The 26,716-nt window shown below is 40.8% G+C and overlaps 1 protein-coding gene across 17 annotated transcripts in view; it reads right to left on the minus strand.

The window, feature by feature from the left end:
- LOC135498032 (CLIP-associating protein 1-like) overlaps window positions 1–26,716 on the minus strand; it is a 45,874-nt gene that overhangs the window by 14,208 nt on the left and 4,950 nt on the right. For 7 of the 17 annotated variants that reach the window (XM_064788166.1, XM_064788175.1, XM_064788174.1 and 4 more), the window contains exons 3-23: window positions 25,376–25,454; window positions 24,593–24,636; window positions 24,225–24,281; window positions 23,951–24,042; window positions 23,554–23,727; window positions 22,909–22,979; window positions 9,937–10,056; window positions 9,567–9,593; window positions 8,264–8,418; window positions 7,884–8,029; window positions 7,546–7,681; window positions 7,121–7,191; window positions 6,857–6,994; window positions 6,549–6,749; window positions 6,297–6,346; window positions 5,296–5,436; window positions 4,687–4,710; window positions 3,179–3,304; window positions 2,307–2,516; window positions 2,031–2,104; window positions 1,664–1,774 (exon numbers count right to left, since the gene is read on the minus strand). In XM_064788166.1, the coding sequence (XP_064644236.1) occupies window positions 1,664–1,774; window positions 2,031–2,104; window positions 2,307–2,516; window positions 3,179–3,304; window positions 4,687–4,710; window positions 5,296–5,436; window positions 6,297–6,346; window positions 6,549–6,749; window positions 6,857–6,994; window positions 7,121–7,191; window positions 7,546–7,681; window positions 7,884–8,029; window positions 8,264–8,418; window positions 9,567–9,593; window positions 9,937–10,056; window positions 22,909–22,979; window positions 23,554–23,727; window positions 23,951–24,042; window positions 24,225–24,281; window positions 24,593–24,636; window positions 25,376–25,454 (2,247 nt within the window). Of the gene's footprint in view, window positions 1–1,007; window positions 1,050–1,663; window positions 1,775–2,030; window positions 2,105–2,306; window positions 2,517–3,178; window positions 3,305–4,686; window positions 4,711–5,295; window positions 5,437–6,296; window positions 6,347–6,548; window positions 6,750–6,856; window positions 6,995–7,120; window positions 7,192–7,545; window positions 7,682–7,883; window positions 8,030–8,263; window positions 8,419–9,566; window positions 9,594–9,936; window positions 10,057–11,129; window positions 11,327–15,588; window positions 15,662–16,911; window positions 17,035–19,155; window positions 19,628–22,908; window positions 22,980–23,553; window positions 23,728–23,950; window positions 24,043–24,224; window positions 24,282–24,592; window positions 24,637–25,375; window positions 25,455–26,716 lie in introns of those variants that run through there. The other 10 variants (XM_064788172.1, XM_064788167.1, XM_064788171.1 and 7 more) reach the window with 9 other exon arrangements.

Below are 26,716 nucleotides of genomic sequence, written 5' to 3' on the forward strand. Positions count from 1 at the left end.
ATGGTCAAATGTTTCATGTTGCTGCCAGAACTTAATAAACCAAAACCATTGAATAATAACACCAGCCCCGACAGAAAGCTAATCTTCAATGAAGTGTGAATCATATTTTTGTACTATAAACACTTCATCATGCAACTCCCCCCTCCCACACCCCCATCATGCCAGGCAGGTATTTTCAAACTTCATGCAAGTTCTTGCAAACTGCTTCTTAGACTTACAATATTTATAGGGCATTTTCAAATTTTTGTCTTTTCTTCTATTACATCACAATTTTATTCAATCTCAAACTTTTAACAATGCAGTATTATCCAATTTAAATTCTAGGGGAACCAGGCTATTATCAAATCATTGTTTTGGACAGTAAGTATTAGTGTTATGCCAGGGCAACAAAAATGAAAGAAAATTTTCAGGAATTTTTTTTGTCAAATTCATTAAAGGAGAAAACCACTTGTGGCCCAAACATAGCACCAATCTCTCACCCGTTTACCCCTACTTTCATGTCTAGCCTCTTCTAGTTAAGGCATATAGAGTTGTATATTCAGGAAAGTAGGGTGTGTAAGGGTTGAATATTTGTATGTCAGTGCATTCCTTCCCACCATGCACCTCGGCTCACGATAGCATTTTCACGGCTTTTGCAGTTTATAGTTTGCCGTTTTCAAATTACTCGGCAGTTTTTTGAATCATCGTTGGTGTTACTGGAAATAAGCCTTAAACAATGTACACATTACTAATTGTCACAAGTCCACCACGTTCTAAACTAGATAAGAAATAAATCGTACAGTGAGAACTACACTGACACGTATCAAAAGATAAAATGTATTGAAGGAAGAAATTCTCAGAACAATGAGAAATCTTACAGAAATACAAGTGGAAATATGGAGTCATTGGAGCTGCCAAAAGAGCTTGTCAACAACACCAAGAAGGAGGGAAAAAACACTGCAAAATTCATGAAAATTCCTATTGCTATATGTTTAGTATGGAACATCACCAAAACACTCGATTCTCACCCGCTTGAGCTTTCTCTTATACGGCCTAAAGTCAAAGTCATCCTGGAGAAAGGGGAAATCAAGTTAAAATCAACATAACGCTACCATGCAGGGGGCAGAATGATTCTTGAAACTGGTTCTTTACATCTGGTACTTGCAGCCTCAATAAGGTCACTTCTGCTCCTTCTGAGGTGACCTATATGTACTTTGAATTAACACCAAACACCTCACCTGCGAGAGCCAAGAGCAGTTTTGCTGCAGTGGCAACCAAAGTGGCAAACCCCCAGTGGAATTCGTCTTTACTCATAACATGTGCACAGCTTATCAAATAAAAGGCCAACATCAAAAAGCTGATTGGAAGTACGTACACAAAGCGAATACAAGCAATACAAGCATTGAATGGTTATTGCAAATGCAGCATTGCATTAAAACTTACAAATTACATATAGAGTCTACATGTATCAGTTGAGTCATCACTTGACACCCCAAACTGGCCAGGTATCCTCTACTGCATATGTGAGCCAAAATCTAGTTGACTACCAGCCAACCTAGTACTTTATAAACCAAGATATCTTCATGTCCAATGAAATCTATCGTGACACAAGTCACAAGCCCATATCAGGAGTCCAGCCAAACTGAAAGGCCCATTTATAGTGAAAACCCCCACAGATTCTTACCTCTGATGCTCGTCCATAAGAACTGTACGATCGTTCCGAACATATACTCGATGTCTCGCTAGCATTGTCTTCGCTATCATATGTATCGAAACGTTTCCTATCAGTTGTGAGCTGGAAGAGAGATGGATGAGGTCAGATGGGTTTTCTTCAACAGTAGAAGTTTATACCAACAAAAGCCAAGATGCTGACATCCTCAAAGGAGTCAAAACAGTAGAGAACATTTTGCTCTATTGAGGTTGCAATGGGAACTTTTTTCTAGCGGGATACCACAGGTCCAGAGACTCTTACCTCGGCCAAGTGGGTATTTTCGAGAATTCTAGCAGTACTAGATGACCGCCTTTTATCATTGGACCAATGCTCTACTCACCAATGCCTGTGCTAACAGCTGTTCTGAGTCCCGGCCAGTGCCGAGCACTCTCTTTGGAGCTTCTCCTGTAGTGTCTGAAAGAAAGGGTCAAATATAAGAAACTTCAATACTTTCTAAGGTGATGACTGATTTTTAAGATCTATAAGTACTAAACATTTTTGAACAGAAGGACGTTCTACCTTCCCTGAGAAGAATGGGCTGGTCTCGTATATGTTTATCGACTTGATATTGGAAGGAACTTCAAATGTAACTTCATAAGTCAAAGTCGCCACTTACTTTTATTATGTGATATTCTCTGTGGATATCCAAGGCGGCCGCCCGTGGCTCCTCTATCACGATTACTGATCCTTGTCGGGCTTGTCTCGCGACTGGCACCTTGACTACGCGGGATCGCTGAACGTTTCTTCTGACTAGTGGGCGTCTCGACACGATTGTTGTACGTCACGTAGCTTAGTCGCGACGATGGAGAGCCCGAACGACTACTTGCTGCAATTCATAACAGAAAGGTCAGAAAAAATTTGGGGAAAATACTGCTCTAGGGAAACAGCAGCATCACAAGGTTTGGCGACATTGACCACAACAGCTCTGTTTCAAAGGCACAGTAAACTATGAAACCATCTTTCAGTGTCAAGCAATTAGGAACCAAATTTTTAAGTAACCTTTAACACGCAAACATAAGCTTTAATAGAAAAGATCATTGACAGCCACAATGTTGTAAGCAGTCACAATTTTTAGGAATTGCATACACTGACGTTTAAAATACAGTAAGGAAGCAGAAAGCAATACTTAATCAAAAGAGGAAACTCCCTCTGTTGACAAAAGCCATCACCACACAAATAAGCTTTGTTGGAACAAAATAAATCTCAAAAATTAAATGAATTGCCTATTGATTTATAATTCTTGAAAGCAACCCACATCAACTCAGGATTATTTGACATAAAATTACAGAAAAATTAAGATTGGACAAGTGGCACAACTTCTGAAATGCAAATTCCCAGCACTCCCTCAGTGGCTAAACTGTGAAACAAAAAAAATCGCTTTGTGACAAACTTGCATTGTGATACTGCCCTAAGCTCAACCTGTGACTAAACTGTGTGTGAACAATGACTGTGAACTAAAAACTTGCTATGTGACTAGTAATATCTTACGCTGTGATTGTGAGACCCCTATCCGTGACCGCGGTCGACTTCGTTCCGTTGAACCGTAACCAGATGATTTAACGGCAGAGGGCGACGTTTTTGATGATGAACTGACTCCATTCCCTTTCCCACGCGCTAAAACACACATGAAAATCGACATTTAAAAACTCGCAAATTTTTAAGTCTTTTTCGGCAGACTATTCTACACTGTACACAAGAAATATGGACAAGATTCCCCTGTCAAGCAATCTCATACCAAAGTTGATGTTCAGAGGGCATTTGAGATGAAAAAATCTAATAATGAGCTCCCAAAATAACCTGTTTCCTTTTTCACTTCAAATGTATAGTACTGAAGATATTTTCTGACTTGTCTTTCAAAATATTTGTATCTATTGCCTCAATTCCTCTGAAATCAATGAAATCCATTAAATATTCGATTTCCCCAAGACTTGTAAGAAGTTATAGATTTTGGCAAAAAGGTAAACCACTTCCAATTCAAGAGGCACACCATTTAAATTAAAGCCAGCTAAAGCTGAAAAAAAAATTTCAAATAAATAAAGTAACAACTTATTCCCATTATATCAAAAGAATCACATTTAGGAAAAGTTAAGTACAAAATTCTGGAAGATAAACATTGGCAGCAACATTATCGACATAAAGTACCAAAGCTTGGTAGAGGACAAAAATGGTTTACAAATTCAAAATGTGTTTTGTAATCATAATTAAAGCAGGTTTAATGCAGGTTGTTTAAAATAGGGACATGAATTCATTCACGCCAGCAGAGTAATTACTCAATTCACTCAAACAAATGATCTGTTCAGAACTTCGAACTTTGGCAGTCTGTGGAGCTGATTCAAAGCAAGGAGTAAAGCCTGACCAAACACTCCAATCTAGTTCCTACATCTATTGCCCCCTATATTTCACCTCCAAAACCACAATACAAACTTTCACCAGGAGTAAAATGATGAAAAGGGAAAATGAACAGAATAACAAATAGGGGAAAAAGAATTCTGGTATACCGATGCATTTCAGAGGGATCTTTGTTAGTTGAAGTGAATGTCTTTTTATTTGGGGCACTGGCGGTCTCTTTATTGGAATCACTGATGCCAGTGATAGTCTTTTAATTGGGGTCTTACAAGCCGTACACAGAAACACTGCAGTAGTGAAAGTGTTAAACGTGTGTGAAACAAGGTTAAATCAATCAACAAATTTGTAACATTCCCATAAGTCCTGAATGTGAAATGAGCAAATTTCAAAATTTGAATAAACTAAACACTTCAAAGAGCTAAAAAGATTTGAAATGTTAGTAACACTTTCACTGGAATGGGATCTCTGCAATCTTTTTGATAACCTTTGATCTTATTTTTAGTAAACAACAAAATCAAGACGACAGAAAAAATTGGGAGAAAATTTGACTGTTTATTTTTTGGCCTGTGAACGTTTACATCAGTGCATGATATGAATCATAGGTGGCAGAGCTTGGGAAATAAACGAAGCAGTAGCCAGCGAATATTTACCATTCGACAGACTTTTTCCACCGTCTGAAAAATGCAGATCGCATGAATGATTTTTGTGTCTTATGTCGCACACTTCTTTTACCACTCAATTTCAATGGACTGAGCCACAAAGGATTCAAGCCAGTCTATAGTGGCCCATAACTGGTATATTAAACATAGCCAAGACTGATATTTCTTTTTCCGTGAATCAATTTACAAACAAGCAGGAATTAGATGGAAATATACATATGATGCCGATGAACATAGCCACTTGTTCCAACATTCCTGCAGACATCCATTGCATACAAACATGCGACAAGAACGTCATTAGAAACTTTTAAAACATTTTTGAAAGAAAAACGTTTTCATCATGATATTGCCTTTAAAATTAACACTCCGGATCATCACCAATGGTGCCACGACTTTCACATACAGTAGAAACTCTCTCTCGAATAATCTTGGAACTGACATATGAGGTGTCTGCCAAGGAGGTTCCTGTGTACATGACCTTGAATGGTGGTGGCAAGTTGGTCGTACACCAGTCGCCGATGATCTGTGACCGCAGTATCAGCCAATTCATATTCAAACATTCCCACCCATCCAACCAAAATATCCCAAACACAAACTTACGCAGTGAATTGTAGGTACCCTCTGTTGATCGCGTAGAAGAAAGACTTTTCTTGGTAGTTGTAAGATCTAGATCACTACTCGACCTAACGATGGCCGCCGGCGTGGAATTTTTTCGCACTGGGGTGTATTTATATGCGGATTCTGGAAGGTTAAGTTAAGGGTGCAAGGTGGTCATTAGCAGGCAAGGGTGAATTACCAGTGCACCATTGAATAACTCTGTGCGAACTCTTTTAAACAACTGATTAAAGTGAGTTAACTCTAAATGAGCAATATTTTCATATATCTGGCCTATTACCCATATACCCATGCAGGCTCTTCACTGACCCCACTTGTCGCATGACTCCAAAGAATCCACTATGTTGGCTGCCAAAATGACGTCAATTAGTCAATGTCGGGTCATAATTTATCTTTAAAGGTACTGATGCTGTCACCGGACATCACTCGACCTTTTGGCCGCCAACAAAGTGATGCCACATGAAGAGCCTCTATTAGATCTATATATATGCTAAATTTATAATCAAGGTGGATCGGGAAGTATTTATAACAAATGTACACTACCACGACCATCATCATCATACCCCATCACCAAGCCAAGGTTATTTACAAAACGTGTGCAATGTATAAACAAATCAGTCCAAAGAGAAACCTCATGTTGTGTACTCTGCTTGAGCTTCATATTGCTTTGATATAAGGGGCACTCAAGTTTGCAAATTTCCTTCTTTCTCCAATAAAGCCTCACATTTGTTCTTTAAACAAAGGACTGTCTTTACTGTAATGCTGTTGGCACAGTATTGTTGACTCAAGCCGAAAAGCCCCGATGACACTCCCACGGAGTTGGTAAATCAGGTTTCAAATGGACTGTCATTATTTTACAACACTACCCACTGACTATCAAGACTTGCAGTGAACAGCAACACACTCCTGTTTCACTCTAACTAGACTCAATAGAACTATGACGGTTCTGTAGACCATATAGTCATAGGTTAAGTAGCGACACCTACCTTCTGGCTTGGACATCCGTCTTGACACTTGTGGCTTTGGGCGTGTTAAGCTACAACAGAGAGAGTCAAATATAACCCTGGTATCTCGTATACAAAATGATTCTCACAAAACTCGTGTCACATGTACTCATGTTGAGGTTATTCAAACTGTGAGTGACAATTAGCTGTCCAAAGTGAGGCCCTGAATCCTCAAGTACAAAGTGGGTACCGATCACGATCTCATTTCAGCAGAGACTCCACGCACTGACTCACCTTCCAGAGTCGACCTGGCTGCTCGCGGACCGCGCCCGACTCGCCGGTGCCCTCAGACTTCCCGATTGATGGCTATTTAATGAGTTGCTACTTGACGAGTTACTAAGTTCACCCTGGAGCATTCGCTGTTTGCTCGGGTCCAGAGAACCGAGTAAGCTGTCTGCCTGTTCTTTGAAGTGGCTTGAGAAGCCCCAAAATGCTCTGGAAAACAGGAAGGAAGATTGATTATTCAGGCACCGAGCCACATATTGAAAAGTTTTAGCCAAATCCATGTCTTCCAATAATATCATAATGATAATGTCACTTACTTTCTAGAAAAAGCCCGAGCATCTGCATCGGCATCCCCTGTGCCTTTTTTGATCGCTTCCTGCAAGATGGCGATGTGTCGTTCTAACGTGTGCGTCGGCCACATGTGAAGCATCTGCTCTAAGAATTCACAGCAATATCTGAAGATAAACATATATTGGAATTTAACCAAACATTTTCACTAAATCGTTTCCAACTTGCCTTGTATCCTTATAAATGATGACCATTGTAAGCGTCAATCACCTCAGGCTTCCTCAAGAACCTACCTTCTAATTATACTTGATTTAGCCGACATATTTTGTGTAACAATTGGAATCAGTCTTTGAGACGGTGTGTTCTGCAATGAAATGAAATCAAACAGTTGACCATAGCAAGAAATTGGTACATGATTAAGTCATAAAGACTGATTGAAAGAAATTATAAAAGTGGTCTGGATGTTGGGTCAATTTTTCGCGATCAAGAGACATTGAGCTCAGGACCAGATTCAAAGATCGACCCACTTGTTCTATCCTAGGTGAAATACCAGCAGTGCCACAGAGATACGCCAGCTTGGATATAGGAATTACATTATATTGGATATCTTGATGAAGAGTTCACATTTCCAAGGATAGAGACAGCTGCAGTTCCCTGGTAGTGTACCTGGGGATGATAAAAGTCTAGACGACAATCACCACCTGGTGTCTAGGCTTACCTGTATTAAAAATCGCACACACACGATGGCGGACGTTGCCATGATCTTCACCGTATTTGGAAATAATTTGATTAATTCCGGCATGACTGTCTCCGCAAAATGATCAAATTTGCTACCAAGTTGTTGGGACAGGTATCTGCAAAAGAAGAACCCAATATCAAGAATCCTAATTTCATATTACTTCAACTCTACCCCATGTCCAGACTATTCAGAGCTTCAGTGATGGCAAACTCGCAAGATTTCTCAAGACTGCACAAGATGTCATTTTTGCCCAGAATAGTGAAATGGTTCATATCATTCACTCAAGGAGGGGATGTTGTCTTATTATTTCTACTTACGCTATAGATATACAGACATCTCTGACTATCTGTGACCGTAAGTCTTTGACAGATGTGACGAAGGCCAGCTCCTGTTGCCTCAACAGGGGTTGATACTCATCATAATTTGCAGCACCAGCGATTATTAACGATCGAACCAATTTGCACTGAAAGACGAGGTGGTGGTAAAGTCAGTCAAAGCATTCATTTCAAATTAGCGTTAGCCTTGTTTAATCGGAATCGCCTTGTCCACAAAAATTTCATAACGGTACCTCTTTGTGGAAAAGTTCTAGGCTCTCATCTAAGACGTCATGAGCTCGAGGGTTCTTCAAGGGTCAGAAAATCGTGGTTCAGTTTTGCCTAATTACATCATATTCACATGCAGGTCATTTTTCACTTACCTGTTCAACTCTCTTCTCCCAATCATGACTGGGATCTGATAAAATCGTGTTGATTTTATTCATATGTTCCGTAAGTTCACGCCCTGAGAATATCATGACTTTTGGCACCTCCTCAAACTGATTGATGAAGAATTCCTCATCCACCGCTCCAGCACCTGAAGCCAAGAGATGAAAAAATATAAATATTTAAATCACAATCTCAAGGTTGGTCCGATGAGGTGGAAGCAGACTTTTCATAAATAGCGGTAGATGGCGCCGTGAGGTGTGTACCTTTTCAAGGCCTCTTCAAACATTGAAGTCCAAGAAAGAGTGAATATAATAATGTTGTGGCTCGCATCAACCACCCCCTCAAAATCTTAACGAGGGGCAGCCGCCTTCAAGCTAACCACATTTACTGTTGTGACACACACTAGATTGAAACAATACCTCATTTTGCTTCAATTCCCAATAGTGTCACACACGATGAGTAATCAGTAAATCTGTTAATTTGATACTATTCTGAACGTGATTTGCTCCTTGGGGGAATAGTTAAAGTGGAATCTGGATTGCAGGGGTGGGGGTGTGAAAGCAAGGCCTAGCAATCTACGTGGGTGCAGACAAAGAATTGGGCCACAGATCTGCAGAAGCATTCCAATCCTACTACCAAGCTCACTAAAGAAATTCAACTGAAAAAGTTTTGATATCCTTCAAGCCAATAGATTGAATGATGGAAAATATTCCACTACCAAACTATAAAATTTGGGATCAGGGTCAGGTTGTTAGAGAGTATGTTAGCTCATAACATCATGCTAACAACCAGGCCCTGTAGTCTGTCATGGAAAAGTAACGTCTCACCTCCAACTGAACTTTGTCTACGAAACTGATTTGCTTAAAAAGTACAAAGCAAATACTACCTTTACTTGGAAAATGATAATGACGATGTCTCCATCAAACAGCAAGTAAACACCGCAATACAGGGCACAATACAAAGTGCATTTCTTTGAAAGATAGATGGACACACAGTCTGTTTTGTACCAACTTTGTAGTGAGGATAGCACAACACTCTTTAAGATGAAAACAACATAAGGGGTGCACGCACAGCAACGCATCAAGCAGGGTTCCCACGATTAACAAATGACCTAGTAGCGCAAGAAATATCAGTTAACTATTGGTGTGTACGAAATCTCTGTATTAGACTGAGCAAACCAACAGAAAGTCCCGAGTTATCTATATGTGACACTCAAGGTCACTATGCTTCAAGGTCATTGGTTTCAAGGTCAATGGGAATCCTGCTTCGGGTGAAGGTCAAGTGAAGGTCGACTACCTGAACTTGTGCGCTTCCGCTGATGAGCTTTGTTAGGAAAATATGAGGGTTAATAATGCAACATGATCGGTTAACATCTAGGGCTGTGATTGGTTATGTTCTGTCAGTGTGTTTTCTAATGATCTAGTGTTAAAAGTGGTTAAAAGTATGTGATGGAAGCAAGTTAGTAAATGGACTTCAATGTACTTCATCAGTTTAGGCCCGATCATCAATGCAGCTGACAACATACAGGACCAAGTTCGTTAATATTGGTTGCATACTATCTACATGGTCAAGTATTGAGCATTGATATGGACTTCATCAATTCTTGACATCATGTACCTATACTAAATTTGGAAGTTTTTCCCATCTCTTTTGGCGGGATACATACCTGCACTGGAGCTCGACCGTCCGGATGACATAGATTTCGGCATAGATTTAGCGGGGGCACTGCCCAGCCGCTTGGTCGATGCTGGTTTAGAATCTGTCGCATCCTGATCAAGCTTGGTTGCTGAAAAAGTTAAGAAGTCATTGTAAATAATCCTATGAAGGGGACCTGCACATAATTTACAGCATTATTTTGAATTTCAGAATAGCCGATTAATGCAGCATACATCATTATGCTACCGAGTGTCTTCTGCTAAAGGGTGAACCTGCAAATAACGAATAGTCCATTTATCATCTTATCAATATTTTATACTGAAAGAAATACACAAATCCATGTCCCACGAATGCATCGTACACAGCAACTTTTATTCCAACATCACGTATCATACGTCAAAAGAAGTTGACCTCATCTTTGTAGCATTGCTTTGCTACACGAGGCTAGCACCATGATTCACGGAGGCAAGCATCTCCAATACACGAAAGAAATTTTCTAGCTCATCAAAGGTGCATCACTCTCTCGCACTGCTGCTTCCCAGGAATCTGTGTGTTTTTAAAAGATACGCTCTGCGCTGATTCCGTTTATACCCTTGTACTACAAACGTTTGTGATCTTTATCAGCTATCAGGGAGATAATCTCCCTGCAGTCACTGTGGCAGACTCGGTGTCCAGTTGCAGCTCAAATTGCCAATGGTCATTTCCTCACTTTCAGGATAAAAAGACCTGTTTCGAGGGTCAGCAGAAGCCCCAACTCAAATCAAGAACACTGAGGAGATCATAAACTAGACTTGCCCTGCAAACTTTTGAGTAAAGCCCAAATGATATTCAAACCACTCAAACTGCAAAACAACAAACAGCAGCTTGAACTGACTGGAACAAGAAATGAACCCTAATACTCTCCACAAACTAGAAGACTTCACTCTGAGTATGACATTCCCTCCTTTGGAATATTCTGCTCTACGTTTTGTTCATGCACCCTGCTGGTTGATGTGCATCCCGGATATGCATCCATCAGGTAGTTTACATAGGCCTACAGGATCCTACAAACCTACAGGCAATATGTACCAACTCGACTATTAATATCGTACAATCCAACTTGGAATTCCCTTGAAAAAACAATCACCAAATATCCCCTTCCAAGCGAAAGTATGCCACTTGCTACAACTACCAAATGATGACATGGGAAGCAATTGAACCTACCGTCCAGAAAGTCGTCAAGATAGTCGAACATCGGGCATGAAAGTTCTACTGAAAGCGCAACATTCGATGAACGAGTATGCGATTGTATATTCCAACACAGTATCAAGGTGTTCCGTGGAAAATTTTAACGCTTAGGTCTAGTTATTCTTAGCATAGGTAACCAAGCCTCGTGTAAACCATGGCAAGCCAACACGCGTAAAAAGTGACCGAGATATTAAGTGGTATGAAGGTGGTTGGTTGAGACTCAACTTTTTTCGAGAAATCATTTTGAAATGCTTGACATTGTTGACATGAGGTGTGATGGTTCAACAGGTTGATCGAGGGGGTGGGGACAGGCGAACGCAATCGACATACTTTTTGAGTACCGGTACTGAATGTGGAGAGCTTGCAATGGGGAAATAAACGAGACTCGCGTGCTACATCCCGCACCCTTATGGTTGCACACAACTGTGAGGTGGCATTGAGGTCAACGGACGCCGACCCCATCAGTCAGCCATTCTTTTTCCCAATCAATAACACAGCTCTGAGCTACATCAAAGCTAATGACCTGAAGAGGTGAAAACAAAGCCAGGAGATCTCATCCCTCAGCCAGAATTCCTCAATTTATCAATAGCACAGGTTGTCCTCAGGTGGTGGATGCAGAGTCTATGGATAAGTCTAATGAGGGTCGAATCAGAAAACAATCTAAATTCCTCGGCTGGCAAAATATTTGTTTTCAGCAGTACCTTGGTGAGAATGGTAACAATACCTTAGCAATCAAGACAGGTAGAGGTATTTGGTCGACCTACTCCAATCAGAGAATTTGGTATTTACATGGATTTTCTGAATTGATGTACGGCTACAACACTAGCAATTTTTGTTGCAGCTACATGCAATAATCATCACTGTGATGTGCACAAAAGGATCACTTGTCTGTGGGCTAAACCAGCCGGTACTTGGTTTGATTCTTATTGCAGTTCGCAACACTGACCAACACTGTCCCAGGCGTGCTAGGCAAAATAGTTAGATCTCACTGAAGGCCAAGTCTTCCTTAATACCTTATATACCATCAGCTGGTCGATGGTATCTTCCTCAAGATAACTTTATAGGCAATTCAATGCACACATGAGAACCTAGTTCTTTCTTTGATTGTCATTTTCGCCATGAAGCAAGTGGATCCTCTGTTCTTCAACAATACAGCTACAAGGCTAGCACATGCACTGGAGAACTCGAGATCTTCTTTTTATGTTTGCCTTGTTTCTCTGTCTGAGTCATTCACCTGTATCACCGCTATGCACATCGGAGTAAAATTCTGACTTCAACATCATGGAGGAAAATGGGATCAGAGGTTACTAAGGCACCATTGTCTTCCTTGTCTCATGGGTAATCCCCCATTGATATCAGATTCAGATTGCAAGTATAGTGTATATACATTGCTTTGTAGCACCAATGGAAAGAGACAAGATATTATTCATGCAGGGGAAATTGTCAAAAAAACTTATTAGAAGGTGATCCAGTCTGTATTATCAGAGCCTTGATATAGCATTTTTTATGGATTTGGTTTCGGCCCCCTAGTGGCAAAGACATGCACGAGATGGAACCAACAATACATTAACTGACACCTGAATGCATCATACGTCTTGTGGACTCTCACCTTGAAAGATGCACGCAAATACGGTCAGGCTTGGGGAGGGGCCACGCATTTGATCGTCAAACGTTTGATCACTGAAGCAGTTGCCCATCATTGATGGCTCATGCCTCCCCACGCTGCGCCCCGCTCTGCCAGGATGAGTTATCTCTGACTGGGCCCCCACCTGCAGCCACACGTGCCTACCAGAGCTTACTGCCTTCTCAATCATATCATATCTTCTCAAGGCTAGACCTGCATGGCTCGAGATCGAGCAAGTCTCCTTACATTTAGACAACTATTTACCTTCTGAATACAAAATTGTTTTTCAGGCCATCTACTTTGTTTGACCATCAAAACCAGCACAAAGCCATTGATCCCTCACCTTGACACTCAAGGCTTTGAGATTAAGATGTACTATGGTTGTAAGGAAAGAAGATGATGCTACCTTCTATGCATTTCTAATGTGATATATTCCGAGAAATGTTCGCAGTTTTGCCGATTGTTTGGCACCTGACTGTTTCAAGAAATGCTAAACGAGTACTTCAAGATTCTAGAAGGATCCCGGGGCTCTTCAGCCTACAAAATCCACCTGCAAATCTTTGAATGTTGTTTGACAAAGCTTAAAACTAAGTCGTCAATGTAAGCATAGGACTTATCACAGCCTGTTCTTGAAGTATCAGAAATAATCTGAATTCATGAAGACTGAAGTTCAAAATCAGTGGTACACACTCAGAGAACTTCAGAAAGTATTGCTCTCCAAGTACACCATTTACTGGTGATGAATTAGAGTACTTTCTGATTGATATACACTTATATGTACCAAACAGGCTTAAAAAGTGTAATTGATGGAGTAATTTCTGGCACCAATCTTGATTCATTCATAAATATATGCCAAATAACTACTTATGGAGGTCAGATGAGAAATATAAGCCGCACTTACACCACCTGAAAATGGACCACCAATCTTGGTTCGGGAACCAATGCCGCACCATCGAAAATCCACCAAGCGCTTACACCAGCGCTGCAGCTAGTTATAAAATCCGGCTACAGATGGCGCGCAAACAATAAGCAGAACGCGGAAAGCCTTGGCAGAAAGCGCCATTTCGAAAGCGCCGCCTGGAGCCGAACCATCTAACTAGCTAATTGCCGATCCATTTGCGCTTACACCACGACAAAGCCGAGCTTTTAACAAGCCGGGCGAATTTGGACCATCAAGCTTGGTGGGACAAATTCGCTCGGCAATTTGTATCGGCAATGGATTGCCGAACCAATTTGTCGCGGCAATGTGGTGGTGTAAGTGCAATTGGTCCACCAATATTTCGTGGTGTAAGCGCAGCTATACTGGTTTCACAGGCGGATTTCCTCCATATAGACAAATGCCTGGATTCAAAGATTACTGAAGAAGATGATTCAAGGGCTAATAGACATGGTCAGACAGATAAGGCAAAGGTAGGCTATAGTTTGTCCAGCCATTGCAACAACATACAAGAATTCAGAGCTCAATCTGTGTCAGAGACAATTGACCAACTTTAGCTCAACTAAGCGTTACCTCCTTCAGTAACGTTCAGGATTTCTTTCTGTTTCAGTTTTTTTCTTCAGAAAAATAAGAAATTCGCAAAAAGACAACGCGCCATGATATAGCGGTTTGCAGCATTCGTTGAGGATTGAAGGTACCACAAGGAATGGCGGGTATTCCAAGACGCTGATGATGGACCACCATTCAGATGTCAGAATGAGTCAGAGATATATGGGAATATTGGTGAAATGGATGCCAGGCTCATCTTCAATAACAACGTCAGATGATGAGCTGTAAATATTGCCCTACCATACCTAGATAAGCAGAAATATGGCCGATATACTTTTTTCCAGTCGATCATCACTACTAAATGAAATGCTTTAGACATGAAATGACATTAGATGATGAGCGGTGAATATCGCACCGAGATACCTAGCATGATGAGTAGTCCGAGACTGATGGCCAATGAATGATCTTTTTTCTGGACAAATATCGCTACTAAATGCATCAAATGACCATCAATCAGTCAAAAAATGTAGTTTAATACATGACGATTTTTCACCTTGATCAATGGCCAACTCTCAAACAAAATATATTGCCACAACAAGAAGGTATGGAGAAGGGCTGAGTTGCCAACCGTAGTTCGTATCTCAGCATGATACAGGAAGACACACTGGTTCTTGTCAATCAATCAGTGCGTTTTTTCTACTCATAATGTATTGGAAAACCTAGAGTGTCAGTCAGAACATGGAGGTATGGTGCTGGCTGGCCTAGTGATGGAGTAGGGTTACTCACTATGCCTGCTGGGAGACACAACTCTTTCCTAGGATATTTTTTAACTACCAAGTCCAAAACAAGAGTCAAAACGAGTCAAATATAACCTTGCCCTCTTTCCAAACTGGTTATGCCTCATCATGTCAAGCCAGTGCGACATTTCTTTAAAGTGACTTTGCAGGAGCAAGGTGGGCCAGATTGATTTATGCAAATTGACTACACAGTCTTCTCCATCGTACGAGGCCTAATTTTATCAGTCAGTCAAACAAAAACTCATTCCCTATAAGCCGCCAAAGCATTGGTCGACTTGAGACCACCAATCCCTGAATGACTGCTCATGTCATAAGTGTCACAAGGTGGTGCAAATAACATCAAATCATTCTGAAATATCCAAAACAACAACAAAAGGTCTGGAATTTTCATGCATGAAGCGGACGTGATACCAATTTGATGTTTTGCCAACAATCTTATCGGCTAAAACAACAGGGCTTACAGTACATGTATATCCTCGCACAATAACAACAACACCGTTATTATATATTATTGATAAATCTACATACCAACAGTCCTAAATAGCGAGGTTTTCCATTTTCCAGGCATTCAGTCCAATGAAGTCAGTCATGTACATCCAGCTATTGGTGAAAGCACATAGTAAACGCTGCAGACTCTTTTACCTGCATCACAGATCAATGCAATCTCCACTGAGGGGTTCCAAGCGAGAGAAGAGTTCAACCTTCGTCTTGGAGAGTGCTCCCTGTATTGCTATCATATCAGCCTTGGAGTGCGAATGGTAGCGAAGCACCCACCACGAGGAACTGACAAGCAAATTGTTGTAAACTAAACTTCAGATGGCATGCCATGATGAGGAGGGAAGGAAAACATATCTCGCTGCAATTTTCTACTGGTTAAGACATGAGGATGCTGATGAGGGGAGAATGAAAACATCAGAAGATGCTATTTGCGCTCATTAAACATGAGGCTACCGATGAGAAAGTCATAATTTTTTTTTTTTTTTCAATCTGACCTTGAGTTTAAGCCCTAAACAACATTTGTTGTGCATTTCTGTCATGAAAACACCCACTACAACTTCCCGTTGAACTCTTGATGAATGGGACAAAAACTATAAACAGGAAGAGGAGACTGACCCCAGTCAGGGGAAATATCTGAGGTCAAGTGTTACATGTATACATTTGACTCACTTTCAAATTCAAGACTCAAACATATCTAATGATATCGGTCATTCATTCTTAACGACCTCATTACTGCTGAAAACAGTCACCATCTGTCCATAAGAGCATCTTGACATACAAGACCTTGAGGATGCAACCTCTAGTACACGGAGGCAAATCTTGAGTAGGCTATCCCCAAGCAGCTACCAACCCGGGCTGTAACATTGCAACTGAAATGATTGAATGCACACAGCAAGCAACCAACATTGCAATCGAAGAGATAAGCAAGCAAACATACCCAAACATACTCATTCAAGTTTTGACATAGAATGTCAGCATTTTGCAACTGATCCTGAACATCCCGCAACATGCAACCCTGCAGTTGCTCCAACAAGAACCTCGGTAAAAACATCAGCGGTACCTGGCAAAAAAACTTGTCGAATCACCGCTATGAGATGTGTTTGGTTTGATCCGACAGAGATACGCCGCAGGGAATTGATCAGAGTTCATTCTGGTACATGGTTTTGACTGCGATGCAAAGATGCAAACTACCTCAGGAAATATTATATTGTGTTAATAATACTGTCTCAGTGTAGGAGATGCATTCACGATCCTGAGTGTGATTGCACAGTTACATTATTTAAAACGGAATGACTCCTTTGACTTTGTGGAGAGACTGATACGACCTTGCAGGCATAATGAATCAAAACTCACCAGCACTCCTGAAAAGATTAGTCTTCCAACCCCTTGGAGGGGAATAATCATAATTGAGATCTCTCATATCCTTTCACAGATAATCCTAAAGTCAAAATATCAAAATGTCAAATATCAGACACTTGAAATCACATCCGATGTGACCGAGACATTTCCTGAGGCGAGACAAATGATCCTGAGAAATATCCAACAACTTCAGAACTGGAGGGAAATACTGCAGAATACACTTGCTTGATACCGAAACAAAGACATGTGAGTCCACAATGAGCCCGAATGTTCCAAACTAACACTCAACAGAGTCTTCTCCAGGCAGGCCAGTCTCATGTATTCGAACAATGTCCTTCAGTGCAATTACTGCATTGGCCAGCCTCCAATCATTCTCCAGATTTCCAAGCAATAAGCACCAGAGAGACCGATTGTTTTGTAAATTTGATTATGCCAAGAATCAATCATGTACAATTAAGCAATTTGGTCGCTGATGATAATTAGTTCGAGAATACTGACAATGATTGCATAATCAATACAGTTTAGGACTTCAGAGAAGATTCCGATGGACAGTTCTAACATCTTGCTCCATCATTGTAACAAGGAACACTAAATAGTGCCTGGTGTAACTTCCACCCAACACAACAGCAGATATTCTCCACACCAAAGCACAAGGCATAGTAGACCTCTCGTAATCATAGCCTCGAGGACGATTAGGCTGCATAACGAGGACACAAAGACTTAATTATTCATAATCATTATTACAGGAAAACAAAAACGTGTGTAGCATTACTGTTAGGTTGTGACAATGTCAATTGTCGACTCGGAGAAGTCGTGGAAGCCGCCAAGGGCATTTCACACTCAATAATTAATTACGTTCATGTTGGAATTTATCACAGAATACATGTAGTTGTATCGATGTTTGAAAGATCAGAGTTTGTTCCAAGAGCCAACCAGTGTAGATGACATGCAGAGAACGTCAACATCGCCACATTTATTCATGAAACAAAGGTACGCCCTTGAGGAGCCTCAAATACGTACTGATCAGCATCAAAAATATTGTTAATTTCATCTTGAGGCATGTGGTCCCCATTCCACGAAATGTACACCCATGAGTCAGATCGACCACAAGGTAGCCGCCGATTTGCATGGTAGGCAACATGGCTGACAGGAGGTCGGCGGAAGGCTAAATGGTTAGCAATAGCACGCTGTGGTAAGCAGTTCCTGTAAACTGGTGGTGAGGAAGGTTCTTGTTCAAAGGTTGAGTACTCGAATGGGTGAACCACAACTTCCCGATGCATTTCTGTCACGTTCCAACAACTTCCCCTTAAAAATTCAATAAAGAACTTTTTCTGATTTTTAAAGGCTCCATATTATTTTAAAACCTTTTGAACATGAAACTACCTTGTTGACATCGGACACCTCCAGCCAAGCGGAAGTCGTGATTAACCTGGTAAGGAACACCGCAAACCTGAGGCAAATGATTTGTGACGGCCAGGTAGGAGGTTGAGCACACAAGATAGCGGAAGTCGGAACAGTCACTCTACGGCAAAGACAAGGTAGGAATATAATCCAGTTTTCCATCATCAATTTTATATGTTTGCCGTTTACCCCTCCCCGCCACCTTTTGTGACACAGAATACATGCACACCATTAGGGCCGGCTTTGAGAGCCACCTTTGAACAAGATACCAAACTGCATCGATCAGTCTAGCATACTTCACAGAGAGCCATTTAGCAAACAAGACGAGAACTTCAGCATCCGGCAAATTCATTCTCAATTTCAAAAGAATACACAGTATAACAGAAACTTTACTCAAAACCCACAGAAATGCAGGCCTCCAAGATTAAGAGCTATTCATTTTATAACAGCTCATAGAGCCTATTAAATTTAATAGAATAACTGAGAAAAATCTCACGCAAAGTTCAAATTAAAATGGATATGATTTGCTACTTGACTGCATTATACATGTAATGTGACCAAATGAATCGACATTACAAATTATAAGCCTATACTTTTATACCGGGGTACCACAATATAATAGGCCTGTTAAACTTCAAAGACCTTATGGGACCACCTAGGTATATGCTTTGCGAGTTCAACCACTTCCTACACCCACCTGATTAAATTTTATATACCGATTATCCAGGCGGACATGGTCTGGAGTTCCTGCTTTTTGTTTTCATTTGTGCAAAGTGGAACATTCTATTTGAAAGAGGTACAATGGAGACAAGCCCAGTAAAGACAAGAAATTCTCACCTTCATCACTAGCACCATGCCTCGGCCCAAACTTATGTATCATTGGAATCCCCGTCCTCCCACCACGAAACGAGGATCGATGGTATCCAAAACTCGGCCGTTCAGAATCGGAAAACACTTCGTCATCAGTCAGTACATCCGTCATTTTGAATCAGTAATCCAATACTATTGAAACGTACCAGTTTTTAATTCTGATTTTTCACTTTGAAATAGTGCAACATATTATGTATGAACAATATTTACAATAAAATAATGTACCGGTATGTCGATTTTGCACAGTTTATAATCCTGAGTTTAAACAAAACTTCCTAGATCTGCCGACCAGACTGTTCCACGGGTCAAACAACTGACAAACGAACACCACAATGATCAGAAGCCACAAAAACAAAGATTGTCACAATCCAACTCAAGGGACCATGGACCCATTCCCGGTCGCTCCACAATCATTAAAACCTGACTGAACTAATGACTATGTATGTTCCCTAACGAGGAGTGTAGGCTTATGCACCTTAAACATTGTATATCATATGGTGTTTTATACCCAGGCCTTTCAATGTTCCAGGTGAATGGGCATATGTGGGTAGGCCTATGTACAGGTATGACACAGGGCAGCTTGTCAGGCCATTCCAAGCAGTGGATTTAGACTGTGCAGTGTCAATCATATCTATAAATTGATATTTGATTTACATGTTAAGGGGCATTTGGACCTGACATGTAAACCATCAGCATGATAAAATACACTTGATGAGTTGGCTTTCTGATCTCATCAACTGGTGATATATCAGCTTTAGATAGGCAATATCACAAATCTTGATAAATTGCAATGGCAAAATTTCTGTTATAATTTTCTGGTAAAATACCGATGACTCATTCGGAGTTAAGCACAGTCTGACTCATTTCATATCAAGCCTTTATAAATGTTCATCACAAATTCATATACAGTACCAATACCAGAAATGTGCACACTAAATGATATGCAAATGACCAGATACCTGCATACATTATCAACTATGAAGCACAACCTATTTAACTCAGGACGCAATTATACTCTTAAGTCCACTGAAGGTTTGACTCTTTTAGCAACTTCAAGGTCAGTTTTGGCCTGACAAGCCCATGAACTACAGGCATAAGGTAAACAATCGACTTATGTCCAGGTTAAACTGTTTTCAAGGTATTTCACACCAATTACTAATCAATAGAGAGCTGGCACCATGCCCTTTGAGCAGTATGACATCATATGTAATCAGTAATGGGCACCAGAGTGTTTTTGGCACGATTTGTGCGAAACACGTAATCTTTTATACCCAAACCCAAAGCCAGCTGGGGTCTGTGTCTTTGTCGAAACTAGTATTTTACCTATGATGCACACAAGCAACAACATATCATCATAGTACAGCTTGAACTACAGGCAAGGTGAGAGGAATTCTCTACTATAATTGAATCGAGAATGGGGATATTTCGTTCTCTGTTGATTTTAATTTTAATGAAATAGGACTCTCCATTCCGGTTTTATAAACCTCACTGATCAAATAGATTCAGGTCGAGACCCGAATTGAACTTCATTGACCCATTGACAAATGAGTAGTATGTCCTACCTATGATGAATTACCCTTGCGGAAAATTTCGAGATGGAGACAACAAAGCGAAGTTCGACCCTGCTATCATGACATGATAATATCATTGGTGTCACTGCAGTTTTCAGGTATTTCACACTTTGACCCATCTCAGGTTTAACTACGAGTCAAACCAACGATGCAGCTCTAGTACTAGTACTGTTAGAATGCCTACCCATCGACATAGGATTGGCCTCCCTTTCCTCTAAGAGTGGTCTGATTGCCAAACGTTGACAAACGCCCCATAAACACTTCTAAACCTTGCACTTCATTAACTAGGCCCTTAAATGAGGCATAAACAAATCGTTCAACCCCTGAATGACCCTGTTTAGACCCATGCTGTGAAGAAGCCCCAGGGGGCATACTGGGAAGGCAAGCTTGATTATGAGGAATGAAGATCCGACTGGCGACTCTCTAACCACAGACTGGCGACTGTCTTACCCCAGACCTGGTGAGCAGGGTCTACATGTCAATCTGGTCTGGGCACCATCTAGTGCTCTACTGGTCACTGCATAACAAATTTGCTGTCAGAGCAGGAAAGTTAAATGGCTTGGAAATGTATGCTTCATAGTCTACAATGGCTGTTGGTCATTACATAGACACTATTAGCATTGTCAGTCAGGCATGCATTCTGATCATTTACTGAATAGTGCATTGGTCGTCCAATAGGTCACAGTTGAATTTTGCAAACTCTTCAGTAAACCCAATTGAGAAGGTCGATCACTGAGGTAAAATTACTCCAACTTCGTGATAAAATTGCCACATACCAATTTCCCTTTCTATTATCTCGAATTCTTACAACTCTTCAATTGCAGAACACAAGCAATAACATTCTGCGCCAAGCTTGGAATCAGAAACCCAATAAGCCTCAACAAAATCGCTCTAGATTTTCATTCATGTAGAAATTGTCACATACAATTACGACTATCATCAGGGGACAATGAAAATATCCTACTTAATCCTTCATACGGAGTAAAAATTCCAACAATTATAAAATTGTACAAGCGTGTTTCACAGTCCCGTAATTCATAAAGCGCTAGAACTTATAGATTTATTTTGCTATCGGTATGCGTCCAAGTCCAATAAGGGGAATAATTGTATCGAATTGCATTTGTAATCGAGGTAAACCAGAAAGGCTTTATTGTATACAATCATACATATGCAAGCCAAGTGTCATTGATTGATGTATATACTGGAAATGCCAAGAGTACATATTATAGAGTAGGCTGCACTGGATGGTGTTGCTATCTCGTGTCAAGTTCTGGAACTGAAATGTCTACAGAATCTATATTTTGCTTCAAAGTCTGCTCAACAGAGGTCAGGTTTTGTTACATTTATCTAAGGCCGAAGTTACATAGACCTCATTCGTTCATTTACCACGAGTCACTTTCCGGGTTTTTCTTTCATTCCTCGGTGAATGCACGCCACAAGGCCGTGCATTCACAGGGGAAAGAAAGCAAAAGGGGAAAATGAGTCCTGGGAAATGAACGAATGAGGTCTATGTCACTTCGGCCTAAGATGCAAATGGATACATGTTCACAGTATTGTGGCACTTGATGGTGTTGCCATCTCGTGTCAAGTTCTGGAACTGAAATGTCTACAGAATCTTGCTTCAAAGTCTGCTCAACAGAGGTCAGGTTTTGTTACATTTACAAACAGTGCCTCGTAATGATTATCTAATATGCAAATGAATACATGTTCACAGAATACATGTACAATCAAAATTAAGGCGACGTGTTGGGACATATCTAGGAAGTTCAGATCATGATAAACTAATTAACAGAATGACCTGAATTCAGTCAGACTTCCACAAGGGTAATAAACTACCTGTAAAATAACAGATATGAAGAAAGATAGTACACAAAGTTCATTCTCATTTCCAACTGGCACAGGAAAGGCACGAATTTCAAATGAAATCACGCAATGAATTGCTCACAAAATGAGTCAATAAATTTGAGAGCACATGAAGGGGAGATGGCCTACTCTATCTTGGGCATTCTAAAACAATCACCCATGCTACACCAGTGCTTCTTGTGGAAGGGCTCAGTTAAGGGGATGAAATGGTCACTGCATGCTGAGCCATGCCCTTTTCTCTGAGCTCACTCGCACACCAATTTCTTTCAAATGACAGGATACTCACAGCTTTCTGACGAGACTAGCATATCCCCTGCAGCTCTCACTTCATCAAATCTACTGTACAACACATTCAACCTGAAAATGGAAGGATACACACATCATTACATGAACTGAACATGGCACCTAACCAGGAAGCACCTTCAAACTTCATGACCAACATCCAACGAGGCAATTTAGAGAGTAAATGATCCAGAGAGATGATTTTTCCAGATACGGACCATCCATGTATTGCAACTCTCACAGGCCCGGAGGAAGTGGACCCTTGAAAATACATGTCAAGTATTTTTTTTCTAAAGGCCTTTAAAAAACCACATATCTTAAGTCCTATCATGAATTTATAGGTCAGAAAAATCACTACTTCGGAATGAGTGTCATAACGGACTTTTCCCTGGAGTGGACTTTTAAACTATTTTTTCTTACCAGATTTTAAAAACCTTCAACTAACAAGTGTCTTGAAGAGACTTTAATCACACACTCAAACACTTTACTGTCCGAATTACATTAAAAAATCCCAAAAATCGTTTTTAAACTACAAAATAAACACTTATCAGTAGCTAAGCACGAAACATGATCCTCCTGTTTTACGTTTTTACGCCACCTTTACTCAAGATATTAAATGTGACCTGAGTGTCAAGTCTGGTGAACTTACTTTGCAGCTGGAATTTTCTTTTTGGCAAGATCCGATCTCACTCTTTCACCGACGTGTCTGTATATGACAACGAGTGTGTCAACGGCAGTTTGGCGTACTTGGGCATTTTGATCATCAAGACATTTCACAATCATTGGCACCAACTTAGCGATTGTCAAACACTTCGCTCCATATCTGAAACGAAGAAGGAATTCATTGTACAGTGTATCGTAAGGTGTTTTTTTGGCAACAGATTTTTGATAGAGTGTCTGACAAGCCAAATCTAGCTGGCCCATTCGTAATGGGTGGCACTATTGACATAACTCTTATCACGTTATGGAATAGCTTTTGTAAAGAGAGGCTGAACCAAACCTAGGTTTGAGTCTATCAACACAGCAACTTGATACCAAGGACTTACTGATTAAGTGTTGTCTGTAAAACAAGCATGACTCCTTCTCTTATTTTCCATAATTTGTGGGTAAATGCATTGGTCAAACGATCGAACACAAACTGAAAAGCAAAGAACAAAGATTAGTAAAACAATATCAAAGTGAAAAGAGATCATCTCGTCTTCGTTAATAGTTTACATGTGGTATCTAGAAGTTCTACACTTTTTGATCTGCGTCGGACGTCCATAAATAGTCATAAATTATGTCTGTTAGCACCCTACAATGACTAGTTCCTCTACTCACCTGTGGTGGTGCTATCTCTAAAAGCTTGATGGCAAGTTCCAGGGCTTGGTCTCGCACCTACGTAGGAGAAAATGACAATGTTTCAGAAACGACATGTATCAAACAGTACTGGGATCCATGTTCAGGAGGGCACCTCACCTTGGTGTTGAAATGACTGCATGCATGCAATTCTGCATGTACCCGTACGGTATGTTTTCAACCAGCAAGTCAGAAGGTTGATTTCTCCCCTCATGGATGAGCTTTGACAATCGACACAGTTGACCGGATTCATGATGTTAAAATGTATGATGCAGCTCTTCCAACATCCAACTGGTCACAGCAAGAGCAGGTCCGACTCCAAAATTTGACAAAAGTTTTTGAGTACATACCTGGGGTTTACTGTCTCCGAATCTGTCAACAATGGCTGGCAGCACTGAAAGTACAGACAAAATTCAAATTGATCAAATCCATCACTAATTAACATAACTTTTTTGGCAAGGCAAATCCAGGCAGTTCTTGGTTTTAAATATAATCCGGTGGCGCACGATTCTTTTAACTTCTCACCCCGCACAGCTTACCAGTTTGCTCTTCATCATTGGTAGTCTCTATTGTACTAGTATTATCCATGATGCAGTGTTAAGTCCCTTAAACTTCCCTCTGTCTCTTAATATCTTTTTGCCTGTAGTCCAGACATCTCACAAACTTTTAATGATCTGACCATCAAGAACACAATAGTGACAAACCACGTGGTGAACAGTCATTCACATCAAAGCCACAGGTATTTGAAACTATGAACTTATATCTTGACCTTGACCCACAAAACACCTAAATTAGCGTGGACATCGCAAAAACACTCAAAACTTTAAAAGGCAATATATGTGACTCAGGGAACACATTCTCTGGTTGGAGGACAAGTAAATGATGGTGTAGTTCAAAGGTTGATACATGAAGATTGTATTTTGGCCTTGAAATATTGTCAGCGATTTTCCCTACATGCTTTATTACCAGGCATGACATGGTATCGTCATCAGGGTGAACTTTATAGGTCAATCTAGTACCCAGGGCAGGAACGATCATTCTGTGCATCCCCAACATGGTGAGGATTGGCCACACCAGGATCAGGACCAATTCGATCCTAGCCTCCTCAGGCCAGGGGTAGACCTCCAACATACCTGTGGTGACATGATGCTTGAACTGGTCCTCCATGCGGTCGATAAGCAGCACCAACACCTCTAAACCATTCAGTGTGACCTGGAAAGATGGAAGAACATACCAAATCAAAATGGGTGAAAGACTTGGACTTTTTTACTGCGGTGCTTCACTGGGGGTCCCTGATGTAAGACATCATGGAAGACATCATGTAAGACTGCTTTAGAGGATATTGACAGGACACCGCTCCACCAAGGTCCTCTTCATTCAACCTAGAAGACGAGTCGATGACAACAACTTGTTAATATTCTTTCAAAGCTCTTGCAGAATGGTTCAATGACCCAGTAAGTAGATTCTGTGAACCTCGATTTCAGGGGCTAGCGTTTTTCACTAACATTGGCACTTTGACACCAGGCTCTCTCCTAATCCTACTGAATCTGATGCCAGGTTATCTCCCCCTGACTCTCCCAAGCCTCCTTAAAGTTTCTTTTGTTACTGACTGAGCCCTGGGCTCTTGTCAGACATATCAATAATGAGAGGAAAGAGGAGCCATCTCTGTTGATGAGCCGCCACATTGCAAATCATTACTTTCACTTACTGCCCTGATTCTTCCCTTTCAAGTTGTGTACCAACCCACGCTAAACTGAAGCCACATTTTAATGTCAACATCACAGCTTGTCCACAAATGTACACGGCCGACTCCACATGCATGCTACAGCACTGCGAACACTAATACATTGCCACAAAAATCAATGGAAAATGCATAACTGCTGTGTTCTTGGCAGCATCCATGGCATCAGAGCATGTACACCCTTATATCACCCAAGTGACTTCTACATTTTGTACCTCTAAGATTTATGGGGATGGCATGATAATAAACAGAGAGAATCTCCTCAACTCTGATTTACTGGGCCATTGGGATGTATCTATTTCTTCATGATCATGACAGCCGACCATCCCATTCAAAATTCTACTTCTAGGGGTGGTTAAAAGTGTAATGTAAAGATTGTCCGAGATGGGCGCTGATGCAGCACTTGAGCTCAACCTTTGAAGTTGGGAAGGAGGGAACACTTGGACTGATGGTCCAAACCTTTTCACATGTCATCTTTTTACCAGTGTTCAATACTGCTCAATCCCACAAAGCCAGTCTTACCACGATTCAGCCCTTTCTATTTCAACCCCTTTCTTGTTCATGATGTCGAGATGACTCATGAATTGTTCTTAGCGATTGCATATTCCGCCTATGTTTAATAACGACCAGATAAAACTGGTTTGCTGTGATGTGGTGATTGGCGATTCCCATGGGTATCCAAGACAGTCAATGTGCGGTTTATTGCACTTGCACTGTCTGGGTGTACACACTG

Source organism: Lineus longissimus, chromosome 13 (genome assembly GCF_910592395.1).
Source record: "Lineus longissimus chromosome 13, tnLinLong1.2, whole genome shotgun sequence".
Classification (NCBI taxonomy): Eukaryota; Metazoa; Nemertea; class Pilidiophora; order Heteronemertea; family Lineidae; genus Lineus; species Lineus longissimus.